General features: G+C 44.1%; 1 protein-coding gene across 9 annotated transcripts in view; it reads left to right on the top strand.

Annotated features, from left to right (window-relative positions):
- Positions 1-722: 722 nt before the first annotated feature.
- The window catches only part of FN1 (fibronectin 1), a 55,450-nt gene continuing 36,814 nt past the window's right edge, over positions 723-19,358 (top strand). For 3 of the 9 annotated variants that reach the window (XM_075094076.1, XM_075094077.1, XM_075094071.1), the window contains exons 1-13: positions 724-985; positions 1,258-1,386; positions 2,819-2,956; positions 4,768-4,899; positions 5,024-5,161; positions 7,694-7,852; positions 9,261-9,461; positions 9,951-10,130; positions 11,626-11,802; positions 12,725-12,877; positions 14,760-14,888; positions 16,490-16,633; positions 18,991-19,112. In XM_075094076.1, the coding sequence (XP_074950177.1) occupies positions 826-985; positions 1,258-1,386; positions 2,819-2,956; positions 4,768-4,899; positions 5,024-5,161; positions 7,694-7,852; positions 9,261-9,461; positions 9,951-10,130; positions 11,626-11,802; positions 12,725-12,877; positions 14,760-14,888; positions 16,490-16,633; positions 18,991-19,112 (1,962 nt within the window). In that variant the 5' untranslated portion in view covers positions 724-825. Of the gene's footprint in view, positions 986-1,257; positions 1,387-2,818; positions 2,957-4,767; positions 4,900-5,023; positions 5,162-7,693; positions 7,853-9,260; positions 9,462-9,950; positions 10,131-11,625; positions 11,803-12,724; positions 12,878-14,759; positions 14,889-16,489; positions 16,634-18,990; positions 19,113-19,358 lie in introns of all 9 variants that reach the window. The other 6 variants (XM_075094072.1, XM_075094073.1, XM_075094075.1 and 3 more) reach the window with 3 other exon arrangements.

Below are 19,358 nucleotides of genomic sequence, written 5' to 3'. Positions count from 1 at the left end.
GAAGAAGACAGGGGAAAGAGGATGACAAAATTCGTGTACAGCAGGGTTAAGTAAGATCATCAAGCTGAAACTCTCACATACTTAAAAGGGTTCAAAGCCTAGTATTTCTTTTTTCACTTTTCTTTTGTTCTCAGAATTGATTTTGGACAGCAAGAAATAAAGTCAGAGAAAGAGGCTAGTAAGTTTATTTTGAACGGAATGTAACCACACCGTTTTTTTCCAAGTGAGGTGTGAAAGATTTTAACCTTGAATCACTGGCAGTAGGTAAAATATCACTTAGGGTTTCCTATTTCCAACCTTCATCCCTGTGCACCCTCATCCCTGCGCAGAACATAATTCCTCCTGAATGGAGCAGTTATCAGCTTACAGGCAGCGTTGCTCAAAAGAAAAAAAAAAAAGGAAAGTTTCTCTCTACCCAAAAAAGCCATTTTGTTAAGCCAAATGTTCCACAAAATGGCACGACAACCTTCCAGCCCGCTCTTCTTGCAGGGACGGGCCTCTCACGCCGTCTGGGCACGCCGTCTGGGCTCCCCGCCCCGGCCCGGCCCGGCCCGGCTCTTTGTGGCGGACGGGACGGGCCGGGACGGGCGGTCTGTGCTCGGTGGGGCGGCGGCGGCCCCCGCCCAGCCCCCGTCGGCGCCGAGTCCAATGGGCTCCGGGGCGGCGGCGGCCGCCCCCTCCGCGCACCGCCCGCCCTATATATCGCCCGGGCGGCGCCACTATCCCGTCCGTCGGTCTGCCCTGCGAGCGGCGCCGCTCGCCGTGCCGTGCCGTGCCGTGCCGTGCCGTGCCGTGCCGTGCCGTGCCGTGCCGTGCCGTGCCAGGATGCCGGGCCGCGCCGTGTGGCGGCTGGCGCTGCTCGCCCTCTGCCTGGGCGCTGCAGCGGCGGGGGGTGGCGGCGGACAGCGCCGGGGAGGCGGCGGCAAGAGCCGGAGGCAGGCGCAGACCACCGTAGTACCTCAGGGCACCCCCGCCCAGGGCAAGCGTGAGTACCGCGGCGGGAAGGGGTCCAGGAGGCAGGGCAGGGCATCCCGGGAGCCGGAACGTGACCCACGCCGAGTGACTCCCGGGTGGACTTCTTCCTCTCCCTCGGGCTCGGCGTGACCCCCACGCGTGCGAGGCAGTCGCTGCCCGCTGCCGGCGCGGTTCGCCTGTGCCGTGCCCCTTCCCTCCCTGCCTCTGCCCTCGGTAACGCCAAACTTTTCTTTCTTTTCCCTCTCTGCTTCCTCCCTCCGTCTCCTCTCCCCCCCACACCAGAGACCTGTTTTGACAATGGAAAATACTATCAAATAAACCAGCAGTGGGAGCGCACTTACCTGGGAAACACGCTGATCTGTACCTGCTATGGTGGAAGCAGAGGGTTTAACTGCGAGAGCAAGCCTGAACGTAAGTTGGTGGTCTTTTTTTGTCTGCATCAAGAACGCAGAATGGCTTTTGATGCTGAGTAAGCTAAGCCTTGTGCTGAGTTATAACTGGCAGTCTGGGTTTTCGGCTGAAGTTTGGTACTTAAGGTCAGTAACGGATCTACATTCAATTACATTGAAGATCTGGCTTGGGATTTTAAGAAATGCTTTTCATTAGCAATGGGCCTGCCACCAGAACCCTGAGCCAAACATCACTCATCTCTCTGGAGGATTGGATCTAAACATTAATTTTGGAGCCAACCTCTTCTTTATGATGAACTGAACTGACTCCTGGACTCGCATCAGGGAAGTTCAAATCTGGAGTCACTTTGCAGCTCTGGCTCTGTTTGATTGCTTCACCCCAACTTTTCATAGCTGGGCAGTATGGTCTGCTTGTTTAAAAATGTTTCAACTTACAACTTTCCACAGACCCCCAGCCGTCCTGTGAGCTTTCTGTAATTGAGTGTAAAATGAGATTGTTTAGTCTTCTGCAGGAAAAGTTTAGGTAACAGAAAGAGCTTTAAAGCCAAGGTCTCCTGAAAGGTGTATCTCTCTGGGTTACGATGTAGTTCAGATAATCAGATGTGATCTATCTCTATTTATTGGCCTGAAGCCACTGGTTTGCGATAACTCTTTTATGTTGCTCTGGAGATGTAAGAGAGAAAAACTGGTTCCTGGCAGACAATGTTCATGTAAGACAGATGGGAGCGACCCAGCAATCTCTGTTGGAAGGCTTGTGTGCTGCCTGCGTCGAGGCTAGAGTACTTTAAGGAGTACTCAGTTCCCTTATTCCCCCATAGAAGGGGGTTTAATCCAGTTTTCCTTCCCCTGCAGGGATTCCCAGGTTTTACACTTTCAAAGTCCAATACCAAGTTGCTTTTATGGCAGAGGTAACTTTATTTGTCCGGTAGAGAAGGTGGTTGTTCTGTTGCAGGTCTCAAGTCTGGTGGTAGCACTGACATAACCGTTCTGTAAGCACTTACTCACGTGTGAGTGTTAACAATTCACAAGTAGGGCTGTCAATTTTGGTGGGACTGCTGTAGAGTTTGGGATTAATATTCTCAATTTTTTGCCAGGTCAGAATGAGGAGGATTAGCATGGCAAAGCACACAGCTTCCAGGGGTTGTTTGCTCCCTCCTGTCTTCTGTACTGCTGCACCTCTAACAACTGGATTGTCCCTTTCAGGGCACGCATGTCCATGTGCCATGCTCAACCTCTGGCTCACTGCAGGAGGCAAGCTGAGGTTATTCAGCATCATGGGGACCTTGAGGGGGGCAAATTTTACCCAACTTCCTCTCTGCTCTTCCATCCCAGGAAGAAAGAGGATCCATGTGAGAAGGCAAGGAACGTATGTTTCTTTTAACTGTACATGTTACTGGCATGGTTACATGAAGTTGATTTTTCTCCCCTCATAGCTGAAGAGACTTGCTTTGACAAATACACTGGATCCACTTACCGAGTAGGGGAGACATATGAGCGCCCCAAGGACTCCATGATCTGGGACTGTACTTGCATTGGAGCTGGACGTGGGAGAATCAGTTGCACCATTGCCAGTACGTAACTAAGAGCCTGTTACTACAGCTATTGTTCCTTAGTGTCATGTTTTCCAGAGAAACTCACGCAATATTCCCAATGCCCATTAGCTAGAGTTGGGGGGGGGGGGGGTGTAATCCAAAGCCTGTTAAAATCTTGGAATTGAAAGTCCTTGCCCATGTACATACGTCTGCACAACCAAATTCCTCTTTTATTTAAGAGGTGAAGTGGTATGTGTAAAAACATAGGTCAGAAATTACTGTTAGTGTCCATCCATACAGGTTAGTGCATTTACTATATACAAGAGTGTGTTACATCTTCACTGGGGCATTTATGAAAGTAATTTTTTGACTGGAAGGAAGAGTGAGGGTCTGCTCTGCAGCTGTTGAGTCAGAATAACACCATCAGCAGTAATGGGACTACTGTGAGTATTTACCACCTGAGAGCCAGTCCCTCTAGCCTTCAGTGCTGACAGTACTCCCTGAGGGTGCTGGAGTTTGATACCCAGACACCGGCTGAATGTGTTTCTGCAACTGCTTTTTCACCAGCCTGCCCCACAATTTCCTCTTGTTCCTCACTCTTTTCCCCTGGTCCTTTCTCCCCAGCTCTCCCTTTCATGTGTGTCTCAGTCTGGAAATCCTTTCCTTATTGAGTCACTGAATTGTTCACAATTTCCGTTTAGTTCATAATTAGACTTTCTGTGAGCACAGATGAAGATCACCATGTGTAAGGACTTTTAGACTGAGATTTCAAAGTCCCTGGGGCACTTTTTGAGAAAAGGCTTGCTCTTAAAAGTATCCAGGTTCTTGTTTAAGACGCACATGCTGATGCCAGTAGCATTGCTGCAGAGGACTCGGAAGCCAGCCGTCATTATAGCATGGAAAAAAATGCATTGAATCTAATGAGTTGAAGCTCTTCTGAATTTAATGGCATTTTATTGGGCAGGGACGATAAGTATTGTAAGAAAAGAAAGAGTCAGTAAGGAAATTGCAAACATAAGAGCAGTCTCATTTCCTCATCAGCCTGGTTTAGAGCTCACTGGAGAGTCTCATTGACTGCAACTGGCTTTGAATCAATCTCCATAACTCTTAGATTCCTTGCTTTCACAAATGAGCCAACAAAACATTTTAGTGGCTCCTGATAAATGTCTGGATGAATGCTTCTCCTCTCTTCCTTGGAAGAAGACCCTATGTTTGCAAACTGCCCTTCACCATGTTTCCCTCCTTGAGAGTGGGCCAAGTGGCAGGTCTGGACTGCCTCAAGGCTGCGGGGCACCAGCAGGCTGGGAATCTGCCTTTCAAGGGCAGGGTTTCCAAACCCAAGAGGACTGATGCCATGCCGGGGAGTCACACCAAGCACTTCCTTATTCTCCACATGCTGGCCTGGCTGCCATGTCCTGTATAGGGAAGGCCAGAGAGGCCCAAGCAGTGCCACCACAGAACAAGATGAAGGCAAACCCTCAGGCTGTGAGCAGGGTCTGAGGGAGAAACAGCACCTCCTCAGGCCCTGGTGTTTGCCTTTCACTAGCCAGGTCTTACCTTTGGTGTGAAACCTGGAGGGGGTTAGCTATGGAGAGAGGATGGGGCCTGGGGGGTGCAGGAAATGCTGGTCAGATGCTGACAGAAAATGGTGGGTACCAATGGAAAATGGGGGGCACCAATTTGCAGGCTGGAGGAAGGAGGCCATGGCCTGCCCCACTCCTTCTCCTCACCATCCCCCACCTCCACCCCACCTGGCCCCCTTCACCCTTGGCTGGGTGGCTTTTACCTTGTCCCCACAATGCTTTCCCTGGTGTGGCCTCTCACTTCATCTCCCCTGTCTCCCACTGCAGATCGCTGCCATGAGGGTGGCCAGTCCTACAAGATTGGTGATACCTGGCGCCGGCCCCACGAGACTGGCGGCTACATGCTGGAGTGCGTGTGCCTGGGCAACGGGAAGGGCGAGTGGACCTGCAAGCCCGTGGGTAGGTGGCAGCTCCCTTCTCCCCCAGCTCAGTCACAGTGTGTGGTGTCTTCCTTCTTGTCTTCCCTGAGGCGTCTCCATGTGGAATAGCCCTGGGTGGACTCTCATACCTTTCCCTCTCACAGCTGAGCGATGCTATGACAACACGGCTGGGACGTCCTATGTGGTTGGTGAGACCTGGGAGAAGCCGTACCAGGGCTGGATGATGGTGGACTGCACCTGCCTGGGCGAGGGCAGCGGCCGCATCACCTGCACCTCCAGAAGTAAGCACTGGCCTGGCACATGCCAGCTGCTCTGTTTTATTTATCTTATTTATTTTTCAAATCTGTCTTCTGTCAAAAAGAAAAGGTATTCCTTTTTCTGCCTGTTGCAACCAACAGCAGTTTTAGAGGGATGGCCATCGCCTGATAAAGGGCGGGAAACAGACCCCTCTGAGGTGAGAGGGGAGCGCTTGCACATCCCCGTTGCTGTTTGCAATCTGGGGACACATGGGAGAGCTGGAGATATGTGCTGGTGACAGAATGGCTGGATTATTTTGGGTTTTAACCTGCTTGAGAGAGAAAGGTTTAAGAAATCCACAGACCAGCTGAATCACTCGCGCATCCCCCAGGAAGTTGGGGGAATTGCTTGGTCTGCAAAATGGCAGAGAATTTGCCCTAATATCTCCATTTCTGTTTTTAAAAGTAGCCTCCTGAGGGAGAATTAGGTGCTTTTAAAGAGAAATGTTTCCCTGCTCCAACAGCAGGATCTGCCAGATTAAAATGTCTTCTTATTTCTTATTTTTTCTCTTTATTAGTGTTTAATATATATGTTAGCTAAACCAGGATTTGTTTTGTCTGCTGTCCCATCTTGCTTGTTGGTTTTTCACACCATTTTGTCTTCAGTGTAAAATGTTTCACCAGGGCAGGAGTCTTTTTTAGTTTTTACCTCATTGAAGGACATTACCATAAATATTCCATTTTGTTTGCATTTGCAAAGCAAACAGGACTTTTAAAATCAAAAATCTCACTTGTTTATCTACCTTCTGTTACAATTTTGTTAGGAGCAAGCTCCGTTGTGGAGCTGTCATGGTTTATACCAGTTGCCTCAAGAAAATCTAACTTTGTACCTTACACCTTTGTTATGCAAGGTTTGAGAAACTTTTCTGTAGCCTTTAAATTGCCCCATATTCGGTTGCCTTGGGCACACAGATAATGGCTTTCTGCTGATATAAACAGCAGACCTGTGAAGAATAAAAACACTAAGGAGGGTTGCAGTTAAAACTGAAGAGCTGGAGAGACTTGGTTAAGAAATAACCTGTAAAAATCAAACCAGCCTTGACAATATTAAGTCTTTTAAAACCATGTGGGGAAAAATCATTAACTGTCAAATAGGAATGAATAAAACAGAATGTGTTGTTTGTGAATTTTGGAGGAGTTATTATTACTAATTAAAATTATTTGGTAGTATCTTTCCTCCCATAACTCAGGTCTGTGTTGCTGTATCATAGGGGAAATTGCAATAAACTGACCTGTTCATTTTTCCTTTGGTTTTTCAAATGTAATCACAGAAATTCAAATTTATGTGTGTAAAACAATAGCTATAGCCCACAAAGTGGCATTATGCTTCAGTATGTGCTGCTGTTATGTATCTTTTATGGCCAGTGTTTTCCAGAATCACAGCTGATCTGTTGGGGCACATTTCAGCTTTTCATTATCTAACTTGAGAATCTGAGCGTCCATAAGACAGTGTTTTCTCCACATGTTCCAAATTACATTTTGAATACTTCATCAATTTACCACTCTTTTGGCAAATACTCAGTTTTTGGTCATTTTAACTGCTGTGAATTAGTAATGTGTTTTCCACATTCGTATTCTATCCCATGTGCTCTTTCAGTGGTAATCTGGCATGATGCATATGTCCTTCCACAGTTCTTCATAAATCCCTGTTCATTGATCCATTATTATATTTGAGCCACTGTATCAAGTTGCCCTTGAATGAAATGGTAATATGTTGTAATGGAAGAAGAACTAGTTAATCCATGTGGACCTGGCATCCAGACAAAAGTAGTTTGTTATGCTGTCCTTTGAACCCATTTACTCAATTCATCAGGGGCTGTGGGTTGTTAAAGACAACAGGGAGGTTTAGAAAGTCTAATATTCCTGGTATGACATGAGCAACCTCTGTTAACTTTACTGGAGCTTCATGCAGACTTCTTTTTGAAGAATGGAATTTAACATATTGCCCTCAAACAGGTTTTAGTTTCTTCAGGCTGAAGTACAGCCCTGAACTTGAACTGTGCTCTGTGTATAGTATGAAATGACCCAGCTACAAAGACTTCTGCTTTAAAAAAAAAACACAAAAAAAAAACCACCCAAAAGAGGACATTAAAACAAGTTTAGGCTTTAAAGGTGTATGCTATTAAAATAACTTTAAAGGTAACTAGCAAGAATGTTTTCAATCCAGAATATGATTTTTCACATTAATTTTGAACACAGCTTACTATGTTAACACTGGGAATGTTATGATGCTAATTTTGACAATGGCTACAAAGTGAAATCGCAGTTCTGGAAATTAATGGGAATTTTCCCTTAGGCTAAAGTGTCAGGATTTTCAGGTGATCTCAGCCTATGCAGTGTAATGCAGGCTTTAGTGCATATAGGACTTGTAATAGTGGGCTGCAGAAAATGAAATGGGATTTCAATAAAGGCTTTGAACCATCAGCTCCTTTTGATAGTGTTGGTGGTTCAGTACTATAAATTGCATGGAGAAGTCACCCAATGCAGAAATAGCTAACAGTCATGTTCCTTATACAGATAGGTGTAATGACCATGACACCAAGACTTCCTACAGAATTGGAGACACCTGGAGCAAGAAGGATAACCGTGGAAACTTGCTTCAGTGCATCTGTACTGGTAATGGCAGAGGTGAATGGAAATGTGAAAGACACACATCCTTGCATACGACTAGCACTGGTAAGTGGGGCATCATAGTGTGTAAGGTAGGGGAAGGGATAAGGAATGGCACATTTTGAATGGTTAGGGCTTGATGCTGTATTGTGCCAGCCTAATTCAGGCATTTAGGAGTCTTGTCAGGGAGAGATTGCCAACAAAGAGGGTCAGAGTTCAGGAGATGATCCTTGTTTGTGCATGTGTAGATAAGATAAATTTATGTCTTGTTTCCATGCAGAAATGAGGCTTGCACATACAGATGTGATTGCCTGCACAATCAGTGTCGTAAATCACATCTAGAGCTGTGCATCCATAGGAACTATCTACTAGCTTTGTCTTGGAAGCATGGCCCTTTAATATTTGAACTTTATGTATTCGCCTCAGGGTAACTTTGTTGAAATGTCCTTAATTTAAACTCCACTGAGACCATCTGGTTTCTTTGACAAGATAAATACACCTACTAATGGTTAGGATTTAAAACCCAGGAATGTCAAGGAATGTATACAATGCTATTTAATACATGTACATTAGATACTTTGTAATTTTGGTGTGAAATATTACCTTGTTTATAGGTGGTATATATTTTTTTGCCGAAGGTTTGTTAAAGTCTTTAGCTTCTAAATTCTCTTTTGCTGTTTCAAGGATCTAGGTTTGCTTTTGGTGAATGTAGTGTAAAATTTCTCTGGTTTCCTGCAGTCCCTACACTAATTTTTTTCTTGGTAAATGACCTTTAACGGTTCATTACCAGCAGGCTAACTTCAAACTCTCAGAAGGTCTAAACTTCAAAATGCACAAAGCCTCAAGGTTGCCAGTATTTTGTTTCCATTAATATTTCCCCTATGTCAGCAGAGCTGAATTTGTGGAGATTCCTGTGGGAATCATTAGCAAAAATTTCCATAATGTACACAACAAGGCTCTTAGTCTTTCAGTATTATTCCAAATAAGAATGGACTAAACCCTTTTGATTCAAAGTTTAAAAATTCCAGAGTAAATTAATACATTTGTGTTTTATTTTCCTTTTTCATTGAAAAATGCAAAATTAATCCTTTTTACCTCATGTCCCTACTTCCTTGGTAGGTTTTTTATTGTCTTGTCACTGATCTTGATTTTTCTATTCCAGATTTCCTTAAAATTAATTTTATTTAATTGTTTTTAAAAAATTTCTATGAAAAGAAGTTGAAGCTCTTAATCCTTTCTAAAGCCACTCTATAGTGGTAGAAACCAGAGGCTATCATTAGCAGAACTGGGAGTTGTTCTTTTAATTTTGAAGTTTGCTAGGTGGAATAGTTAATATATGTCTAGAGAAGCTAAGAGAGTTATGCCTTTGGCCTGATGGAGTGCCCACAGTTTTATTATCTCAGCATTTAATTGAAGCATTCTATTCTTTGGCTTTGCATGTAACATCTCACTTTTCTCCCATGTTCTGCTGCAGGATCTGGCTCTCCTAGTTTCACAAATGTGCAGACTGCGTTGTACCAGCCCCAGCCCCAACAACCTCAGCCTCAGCCATATGGCCAGTGCATAACTGATAACGGAGTGGTGTACTCTGTGGGTATGCAGTGGCTCAAGACACAGGGCAGCCAGCAAATGCTTTGTACCTGCCTGGGCAATGGAGTCAGCTGCCAGGAAATAGGTATGAGTTTGTGTTTAGTGCCTGTTCAGTCCAGTGAAATCTTTGGCAGTGCCCTGCCGTTTAATTTCAAAGTAAAATCCTTTTGTATGTATGTATCAGAAATGTCTTCTGAAGAAGACATATTGGAGAAAGGTACAAGGGGTGAAGAAACAGTTGTTTTGGTTATTTGAGGTCTGGTTCTGTAGGGCAGAAACATTTCCCAGTGAGTTATATATAACCTGCTGAGGGAAAACAGCCCTTGGGGAGCAGCATTAATAACTTTATTCAAACTGAGCTGCAATAATGTATGTTTGGAAAAGAATGTAAAACAGTGACACAGCTGTGGGGCTAAGTCATCTGTTGGTGTGTATTGGCCCAGGTCCATGGCAGTCAGTGTGGTTTCACATCAGCCAGCAACTTGGCCCAGAGGCTCTATTGCTGTTTCAGAGCCCTAAGATTTGTGAATTGCTTTAAGCCAGAGTCTAATGCTATGATTTGCTTATTTTAAAGCTGTGACCCAAACATATGGTGGCAATTCTGATGGAGAAGCTTGTGTTCTGCCTTTCACCTATGATGGGAGGACTTTCTATTCCTGCACCACTGAAGGTCGCACAGATGGACACCTCTGGTGCAGTACCACTTCCAACTTTGAGCAGGACAGGAGATACTCTTTCTGTACCGAGCAGAACGGTAAGTTCTTCTCAGAGGATCTTCACACACACGTGACCCTCATGCATAGATGGAGGAAGGAGTAGAGAACATAGGGACAGGCTGCCTGAACAATTCTGGTAGTCTGGAGGGACTCTAGGCACACCGCAACAGCAAGGCAGTCCTGTGAATGGAGGGCTGCCTGGAGTGAGGGCACTTTTGTGATCTTGGCATCTTTGGAGGGTGCTCAGGCTGATACAGGTGTCTGTACACAGGTAAGTATACAGGTTTGAGTCCTGTTCTTTCTCCTCTGAGCTGACCTTAGAACAGGAGTACCTCATCAGCATAGAGCTTTCGCCCAAAGAATACTTAGACTTTGCCTTTGCTTGGCTGAGTTGCTAGAGTAATGCCCATATTAGGCTGTGAAGAGGAGGATATCCATGGAGTACAGTTTGTGCAGTCCTCTCACTCCCTCCGTCCTGACTATCTAGCCAGGTTGCCATATATAGCAGTAATCTTAATGTGATTTGTGATCACTGATCAAGAGCTGGTGCATGACTAATGCAGCAGCATTCCTTCTTGTCTGTGGATGGTCAGTGTTCTCTCCACAGCACAGATCTACCTGTGTGGTTGCACTTCCTGAAAAGCCCATCAGACATCCATGGAACAGTATCCAGGCAGCTTCTCTGGGACCTGACCTTGGAGGGAATTTTTTACATTCCCACATGAAAATACTTCTTAATCTTCGTAGTTTTTTTTAGTCTGTTCTGCTTCAGTCATTTTTTCTGATAAAAGTTGAGCCTTTCTCTGCCGCACATACAATGTTCTTTTTTTTTTTTTTTTAAAAAAAAAAACAACCAAGCAACCCAAAACAAAACAAAAAAACCACTGTCCCTATCCACACACACATTCTTGTTTTAGTGAGGCTTCCTGTGGTAAACTGTGGGGAATGAGAAATATCAATATAGAAAAACCTCAACAATTGCCTCCTTGTTCTCCATTATTTGTAAAGCAGAGTTGCTCAAGAGGTGAGTAGTTCAGGTAGATTACAGCCCTCTTTCCACTGCTGCTTGCAAAACATGAAGCTTCCAACCTGCAGGGAGGTTTTGACTTGTCCTGTTGTACATAACTGAATCGTAACCCTTTCCTGAGGACTAAGGCTTTACTTTAAGCCAAAGGGCACAATTAGATAATAGCCTCAGTGAGGTAATACAGGTATGCTGAGAACTGTGAGTTTATTTGATTCTCTGGGCCTTGACACAGTGGATCTGCAAAGCCACTTCCCAAACACAGTAAGCTTTGGTTTTCCCTTTCCCTCAGGAATTCCCATTGTTGGCTCCACAACTCCTTCCAAAGCAGTGTTTGAACTGAATTGGCCTTGTGAAATAATTAAAGCCAAGAAAAGAGGCCCATGGATAATATATAGGGTACACATGGGGAAAAAGTAGCGCTAGTAGTTTTTTTTCAAGTTCTTCCCTGTATACTAAGGGAGAGCACAGGTTTGATTTGCGTCTGTTTTCTTTTCACTTTTGTACAGTTTTGGTCCAGACACGTGGTGGCAATTCCAACGGTGCTCTGTGCCACTTCCCCTTCCTGTACAACAACCGCAACTACACCGACTGTACTTCTGAGGGACGGAGAGACAACATGAAGTGGTGTGGAACCACTGAGAACTATGACGCTGACCAGAAATTTGGTTTCTGCCCTATGGCTGGTAAGGCTGTAAACCATAAAGGGATTATGGAATACCTATAAGTGGTTCTTTGAGCTGGAAAGTAAAGAGCTGTCTGCTGTTGTCAGTTATTGATGACTTCCAATGAGCTGCATCCCAGCCCAAGACCCTTTATGGCATTTCTGAAGTACTGTTTTGTCCTTTTTTCCCCACTGATCACCTCTAGCAGAGACTTAGGCAATGCGAGGAGGAGGCAATTTTCGTTAGTCCTTTGCTACAAGTCAGTGGTAGACACGCTTCTCAGCTGGTGCGAACTGGTGTAGAACCCTTGGAGAGCATTGGACTGTAGTGCTTTATAACAAGTGAGGTTTTTATCTTGCATCTGCCAAAGCTGCTCCCTCATGGCTCATCGCTTCCTCTTGCCAGATCTGTGGTTAGGATTAAGTCTGTACTAGTAATATCAGGGTGTTACCCTGAAAATGGCAGTAATGTCAAAATCAGTACTGTGGTCCATTCCTACAACCCATGCACATCTCCATGATGTCGGGAGGGGATGTGTGGAAGGGAATGTGACTACCAATTCTTAAATAGAAGGCCTTTCGTAACTAATGGCAATGTAGTATCTGAGCCCTTAAACAGCTTGAGGAACACGTGGGGCTTCAAATGGCTGTGTTCATATAAAGGCATGTATGTAACAAGAACTGATTCTTTCACACAGCACCCCTTGGACATTGTACAGAAGCTATTTCTAGTAGCTTTCAAATGAAAATTAAAATGGATGATCCCCTACAAGGGATCTGCACTTAGAGAATGTCATCACCCAGCAAAAATGCTATTCGAAATTGAGTGGGTGCCTAAAGCTGCAGACACAGAAAGCACTATGCAGTATAAAGGGGCATCTAAGCTTTCAAGATCTTATTAATTCCAGCTACATAAAGTATCCTTTTGCTTTCTTCTCAACCAGCCCATGAAGAAATCTGTACAACCAACGATGGTGTCATGTACCGTGTTGGGGACCAGTGGGATAAACAGCATGACATGGGCCATATGATGAGATGTACTTGTGTAGGAAATGGCCGCGGAGAATGGACTTGCATTGCCTATTCCCAGCTCAGAGGTACTGATTTTCATGTTGATATCACCACTTCAGTCTAAGTGTTTGCAGGGTGTGAGAAATTGGTGTTCTTTTCCATTATGATGAGTTCAAGCCCAGGCTCAAAAGCTGTATATTATCACACTTTTCTTTGGAGTAGAAAGAGAATCAGACTATGTGAAATTCGTGTCTTGTCTACATGCTGAAAAAAGTCTATTTCAGCCTTTGCAGGCTAGCAAGCAGGGGCAAAACTTGATGAGCTTAAACAGGAGGTATCCCTACCTCCTTCTGTCTACTGTGACTTTACAGTAAGCCCAGCAGAGGCACCTACCCCTCTCAAGAACGGAAGAAACTCCAGACTAGTCTGAAGTTTAAATGTAGAGCTGTCTTGTTTTATTGTTCTGCAGTGAAATTTTCAATTCCTCTGTACTGGATTAGTCCTTTGATTGCTAATCTATATGAAAAGTTGGCAGGACAGCACTGAGATTAGTCTTATTTATTTATTTATATGAGTGGTCCAAGTGGAGAAGTGCTTAAGCAATACCAAAAAAAGAAGACTTAAAAGCACAGACATTCGATCATCCTACAGCTAGCTCACAGCATTGGCTTCATGTCTGGAAAAGGCAGGGGGTTGCTGTCAAGCAGCCAAGAAAGGTCTCTTAACACCATTGCTGAAATGGGATATAATTTATAGGGAAAGGCTCAGTCAAGGGCTTTGGGAGGTGGGGTTTTTTGTTTAGCGCTTTGTTTTTTTAAAATGCATTTACTTCAGAATAGTGAGAAATGCATTGCTAAAAGTTCTGGTCTGTGACACTCCTTTTTTCTATGTACACAGCTAGTTCTCTGCAGTTTCATTCTAGAGTTGAAGTGGTCTTTCTTGGTGAGGGAGAGTAGAGGTACTTTGCTTTTTCAAAAGACATAGGTTATCTAAGTAGAGCTGTTTAAACACAGCAGCCAGAGAAGGCCCTTAGTACCCGTAAGAGGGTCTGAGCGCTGCTTGGTTTATCCTGACGCCATGCCCGTGGTGTGGGAAAGTATGATGGGGAATGAAGGCCTGGGATTAACTGAGTCACTTCCCCAAGGACAGATGGTCTGTGATTGACTCTGGAACTGAACTTGGGTCTCTCGAGTCCCAGTTAACAAAACAACATGCCTCTGGGGTGGTTTTCTTGTTTGTCTTTCTGCTCCTCACTATGATTAGACTGGCGTTGGGAATTCTGGGCAGATCAGATTGACACATTGTCATCGAACTTAACAGACAGATACCATTGTACTTAAGCATGGGATCTGGTTACTGTGTTTTGAGGGAATAGTAAATTAGTAGGTACCAGTAGTGACTTGGATGTGTAATAGATTTGCTCCGGTCTTCAGATTACTACAAAATGTAGCAGAGATACTCGGCAGAATAACATTGTGAGGATGTTTATACCTCTTCATGGTATCTTTATGAATTTGGATTAGCCATTTTCTCCTGGTATAGTTCTAATGATTTCAGACAGTACTCACTGAGTATTCCAGTCTAGATCTTCCTAAGAGGAAGTAGTGAGAGTTAGTGTGCTATTTTAGATTTTTCTTCACATGAGGAATACCTCACAAGGAAGAACCAGGCAGTTCTATAGTTTGAGTAACACATAGTACTTCAGATTGCATCCCGCAGACCTCTTTTCTGCAAGTGTTGCTTATTTACACAGTGCTGATAAATGAACTCAGGAGCAGCGGTATGTATGCAGCACTAATCTGTGATAATCACAGGTAGCAGGAGGGCTCCCTTTGGCATGAATGGAGCTTGGTGTGGTCAGTCTCTGTAAGCTGATCAAGAGGAAGGAACAATGTGCCAAGCAAAAGGATTTTGTCTTATCGCTTAGAGCTATTGCTGACAGAAGTGTCTCTGCTCTTTCTCAAACAGACCAGTGCATTGTGGACGGTATCACCTATGATGTGAACCAGACCTTCCACAAGCGTCACGATGAGGGGCACATGCTGAACTGCACATGCTTTGGCCAGGGCCGGGGGAGATGGAAATGCGATCCTGTTGGTAAGTCACCAGCTGTTCTCACTTGCTAAACACAGACTGTGGCTGTGTAGGAACTGGTTATGGTATGGTGAAACTGGAATGTGAATATGGACCCAGTCTTTGCCTGCTTTCTGCCCTGAATTGCACAACTGCAAAAGTAGAAGTAACACCGGTTTTGCTGGGGGGTAAGTGAAAGGGGATTCCTAGTTTTAAAGACATAACCTTGGGTTATCAGACATGCCACAGAAGAAGTCAATGATGATGCAGTAGTAATGGATTGTGGCAACATACCTCTTAAAATATAGCAGGTTGTGGTAACAGGGCATATTAACACCAGGCTGGAGCAATTTGGCTGAACTGTGGTACCTGAGCTGTCAGCCCAGCAGGCAGGGCGCTTGGACTGAACGCTAATAATATGCAGCTAGGTACTGATGGTAAGATCAGTTTTCTTTCCTTTCTCTATCCTAAAACATTTAGATCTCCTCATTGAACTGAGGAATGAGTGCCAGCGTATATTAACTTACCTTGGACTAAATTGATTTTTTTGGCGGCCCTTTGCTTTGGCAAAGAGAGAAAGCTCAGGATGAGAACATGTGTTAATAGCACTCTGGAGGTTAGCTAAAACCATCATGGTTCTCTGCATGAATGAGATTTCATCTGTTCCGCCTCCCCCCTTCCCTAGCGAACCTTGATTGGAAGATAAGACCTGGCTGTTTGGTTTGCAATTACTAAACCCAGAGAACTTCAAAGTATTGCCAAGGAAATCTATTAGAAAGTACTAGTGGCTAAGTTCTGCTTTATTTACAGTAACGTCTGTACAGGTTCACTGGAGGAACTTGGATTGTAAAGTTCCTGAAAATCACTTCTTTGAAAGAAGGGGAGAGGGGATGATTTCAGCTGTCTAGAAAGGTGCGATTGGTTTAACTTTGGCTCCCTCTAAACGAGGCTCCTGTTTATCCAAGTAAGCATAATTCTAGATCTCACTAAAAATTTCCATTGAGCCAGAAACACAGGCATAGGTCAGACTAGAAGGTGTACTGAGGTGCAGGTGCTGTGTTGTATTTACACTAGCCTAGATGATTTCAGGATTTGATCTGACCTCCTTTGGTTTATACAATGGTAAATCTGGAAAGACTCTGCTGAAAATTAATGGGTCACTTTGGACTTATAAAGTATAAATGAATTCTGCTGAAGCCAGTAGGAATTCTGCCATTGATTTCCTCGAGAGCAGCATGGTTTAGCTTTGGATGAGAGATAGACTTAGTTGACTGGAGCAGAGATGGGCTCCACAATAGACAGTTCAAAATAAATCCTTTCTTGACTTCAGTGGGAAGCTTGCCAGGTGGGCAGCCTGTACTTAACAGTATCTTAGGAAATGCATTACTGCTTAATTAGCCCCCTAGTACCTACCTTAACATGTGCAGTGATACATCAAGAGCTTTGATTTGAGATTCAATTTCTGTTGCCACTTCCTCTTTTTGTAACTATGTTTGCAAAAAAATGTCAGTGTTACATTTCTTTGTGTAAAAGTCTCTTGTGGCTTCCTCTTCCACGTTCGGCATAGATTTCTCACTATAGTTTTAGTAACATGCAGTGGTTAACGGTCTTTTTTGTGCCTTTAGATCAGTGCCAGGATTCAGAAACCCGTACCTTTTACCAAATCGGAGATTCATGGGAGAAGTATGTCCATGGTGTCAGATACCAGTGCTATTGCTATGGTCGTGGTATTGGAGAATGGCATTGCCAGCCTCTGCAGACTTATCCTGGTAAGAAACACAATGGATAACTAACTCATCTGCTGAGTAAGAGATGAGGAAAGCAATCTTTCCACCCCTCACCTGTTCAGATGTTTGTACATTATTCCTTTTGGTTTCCTTTTTAAACAGAACCATTTCCACCACCACCACCTTGGCAGACACAAACAGGTGTCATGAGTATAAACAGGGGGCCAGACTGTTAACAGCTATTCCTGAGACCAGGGTTAGTTTAGAGAATAACGGCTTGGGTTTACATTGCCTCTTGGTATCCAGTGATATCACACATGCAATTTTCAGTTTCTATTGCTTAGAAGTCTTACACGTGTAGTCTTTCCTTTTTCACTCATTACAGAAGCGAAATCCAGCATAGAATGAAGCATTTTTCCTGATCAGTGCCCTGAAGAAATTAAATATTTGAGCTTTCGTTCGCTCAGTCAGTTCCAGGAAATCTTTATAGGGACAGGCAATGCCTGCTTGTTGGTTTGTTCTGTTTCAGTTCCCTGAACAGAACATAGGGGGACTTAACTTTCCTTAACAAACATTAAACTTTCCTGTTTAATGTTGCAACTACCACTGTCTTAATCTGAATAAGGTGAAATATTAAGGCTGTGTTGTGGCTTCCCTGTTGGGAGGAGAAGACTGCTTAAGTTATTGGTTCCCCAACCCACCTCTGAGCATAAATGTGGAGGAACTGTGTAAAGATTGGATGCAGCAGCTTCAATACTGAGTTGATTCTCTGCTTTTATATTAAGATAGATTAAGAAGCATCTGTCCACTTTGTAGCTATAATGTATTTATCCCCTAAGTGCCCTGCAAGGGAAGAAAGGGAATGTGAGGCCCATTCAGAAAGAGGGTTTTAATACAGGTGACCCTGCTGTAGAAGGGGACTAGCCCCTTTTAAGTCCGTTGCAACTGAATGCTTCACATAAGGGGAGTACCTCTTCTCTGTGACTCCTTCACACACATTGTATAGAAGGTCTTTGTGACAGCACCCTGTTGAACCTGACATATACGCAGCAGTGTTGTCAATGAACTGACCTAATTTCTATCCATGGTCATGCAGCTAATGAGCCAGAAACAAGGGGAGTACTTGGCAGGCAGAACTAGGGACTACCTTTCTATGGAGCAGCAATCTAAGGACGGCAAGAATAAGAAGCAGGCCTTTTAGACTTTTTTCTTCCCTCTGAGTTTTTACTTGGGCTTACTGAGCTTCATTGACTCCTGTCAGACGGCTTAAACAAACATCTCCCTGAGCTATGTGAAATATGCATGCCTCCAGACTGGCGACCAGGGCTTTGAGCTTCCTTAGGCACAAGAGTGACTGAAAATGTGTAAATAAACCAAATCTAATGTTTCTGAATGTAGGTTCAGGGTTAGGTGAGCTTTGAAATTTTCTGCCTGTGGGCACAGGTTTGTTTGCCTGGAAGTCCCGTGAAATACGGAGCAGGTATATATGTTACACAGTTGTCCAAATAAGTTATAATTAGAAATGTTAGGAGTAGAGGGATGGTGAAGGTATTTAATGGCTAAAACAAGACACCTTCCTGCAGGTTCCAGGCTGCTATTTGCTGGGATTTTCTGAGAACTAACAGGAGCACACTGCTGCAGAGTGTTCAGTGAAACCTCCCCAGCAGGGCTGGGAGGGACTCTAAGGAGAACCATGGGATCATAAAACCTTCCCTTCTCTCTTAGACGGCTTTGTGGAGAAAATATGCCTGAGCCTGATGTGGCTAAATGCAACTGGTAGTCTTAAGCATTAGACCACTGCTAAACTTGTATTTTCATGAATATATGGACCTCGTTTGCCTCAAGGCTTCCACCAGCCCTTCTGGTATGGTTTGTGTGCAGAAGATGTGCCTCACTGCCTGTGGAGTGCTCCAGAGAGTTATGAAAATTCAGTGTTTCAAATCAACAGATGAAGAAATTTAGTAAAATAGTAAAAGACTAGTGTCTCTTGGCGGGGTGTATTCAATGTCAGATCAGGAATTTGCCCTCATCCTGCTCACAGTGCAGAAGATATTAATCAACAGAAACAGTTTGTTGCTGAGAAGCTCCCTCTCTTTGAACAATATAATTTTGCATTGCGGACTTTTTTCTATACTAGACCACTCCAGTTTTCTATCTCATTGATAACTCACAGGAGATAAACCCAAACTGCACATGTTAACTCCCCCACAGAATACATTCTAATTCATCAGCTTTCTAAGGAGCAACGAAGGATTACAGATAGAAAGACAATATGACCTATTTCCTGTCTATAGAAATGGTATTTGAGCTACACAACTTTCTTGCTTTTTGATGACTGCACAAAAAAGGTAGAAGAAAAGCATCCCCAATATGTAAAAATGGCAAATCTTTATTTTCAGGGTCAGCTGGGCCTGTTCAGGTGATCATCACAGAGAGTACAAATCAGCCAAACTCGCACCCCATCCAGTGGAATGCTCCCGAACGATCTCACATCACCAAGTACATTTTGCGCTGGAGACCAGTGAGTGCTACATTCATCATCATTCCTTCCTCAAAAATACTTTTATTTGGCTTTTTCTGTGTGTGAAAGAAGTGGCTGACATAACTTCAGCAAACCTTGTCACTAATTCAAAGTCCTTGTCCTGTTGAGGTCAACAGTTATTCTGAGAAACAAAGACAGCCAGTGCTGTATAAACAATTGATGTTTTCCTGCCCAAACTTTAGTGGTCACTGTGTTCATGAAGTATCTTATTAACCAAAGCACTAG

The sequence above is a fragment of the Phalacrocorax aristotelis genome, chromosome 5 (assembly GCF_949628215.1).
Source record: "Phalacrocorax aristotelis chromosome 5, bGulAri2.1, whole genome shotgun sequence".
Classification (NCBI taxonomy): Eukaryota; Metazoa; Chordata; class Aves; order Suliformes; family Phalacrocoracidae; genus Phalacrocorax; species Phalacrocorax aristotelis.
This window is presented reverse-complemented; position numbering and strand designations above follow the sequence as displayed.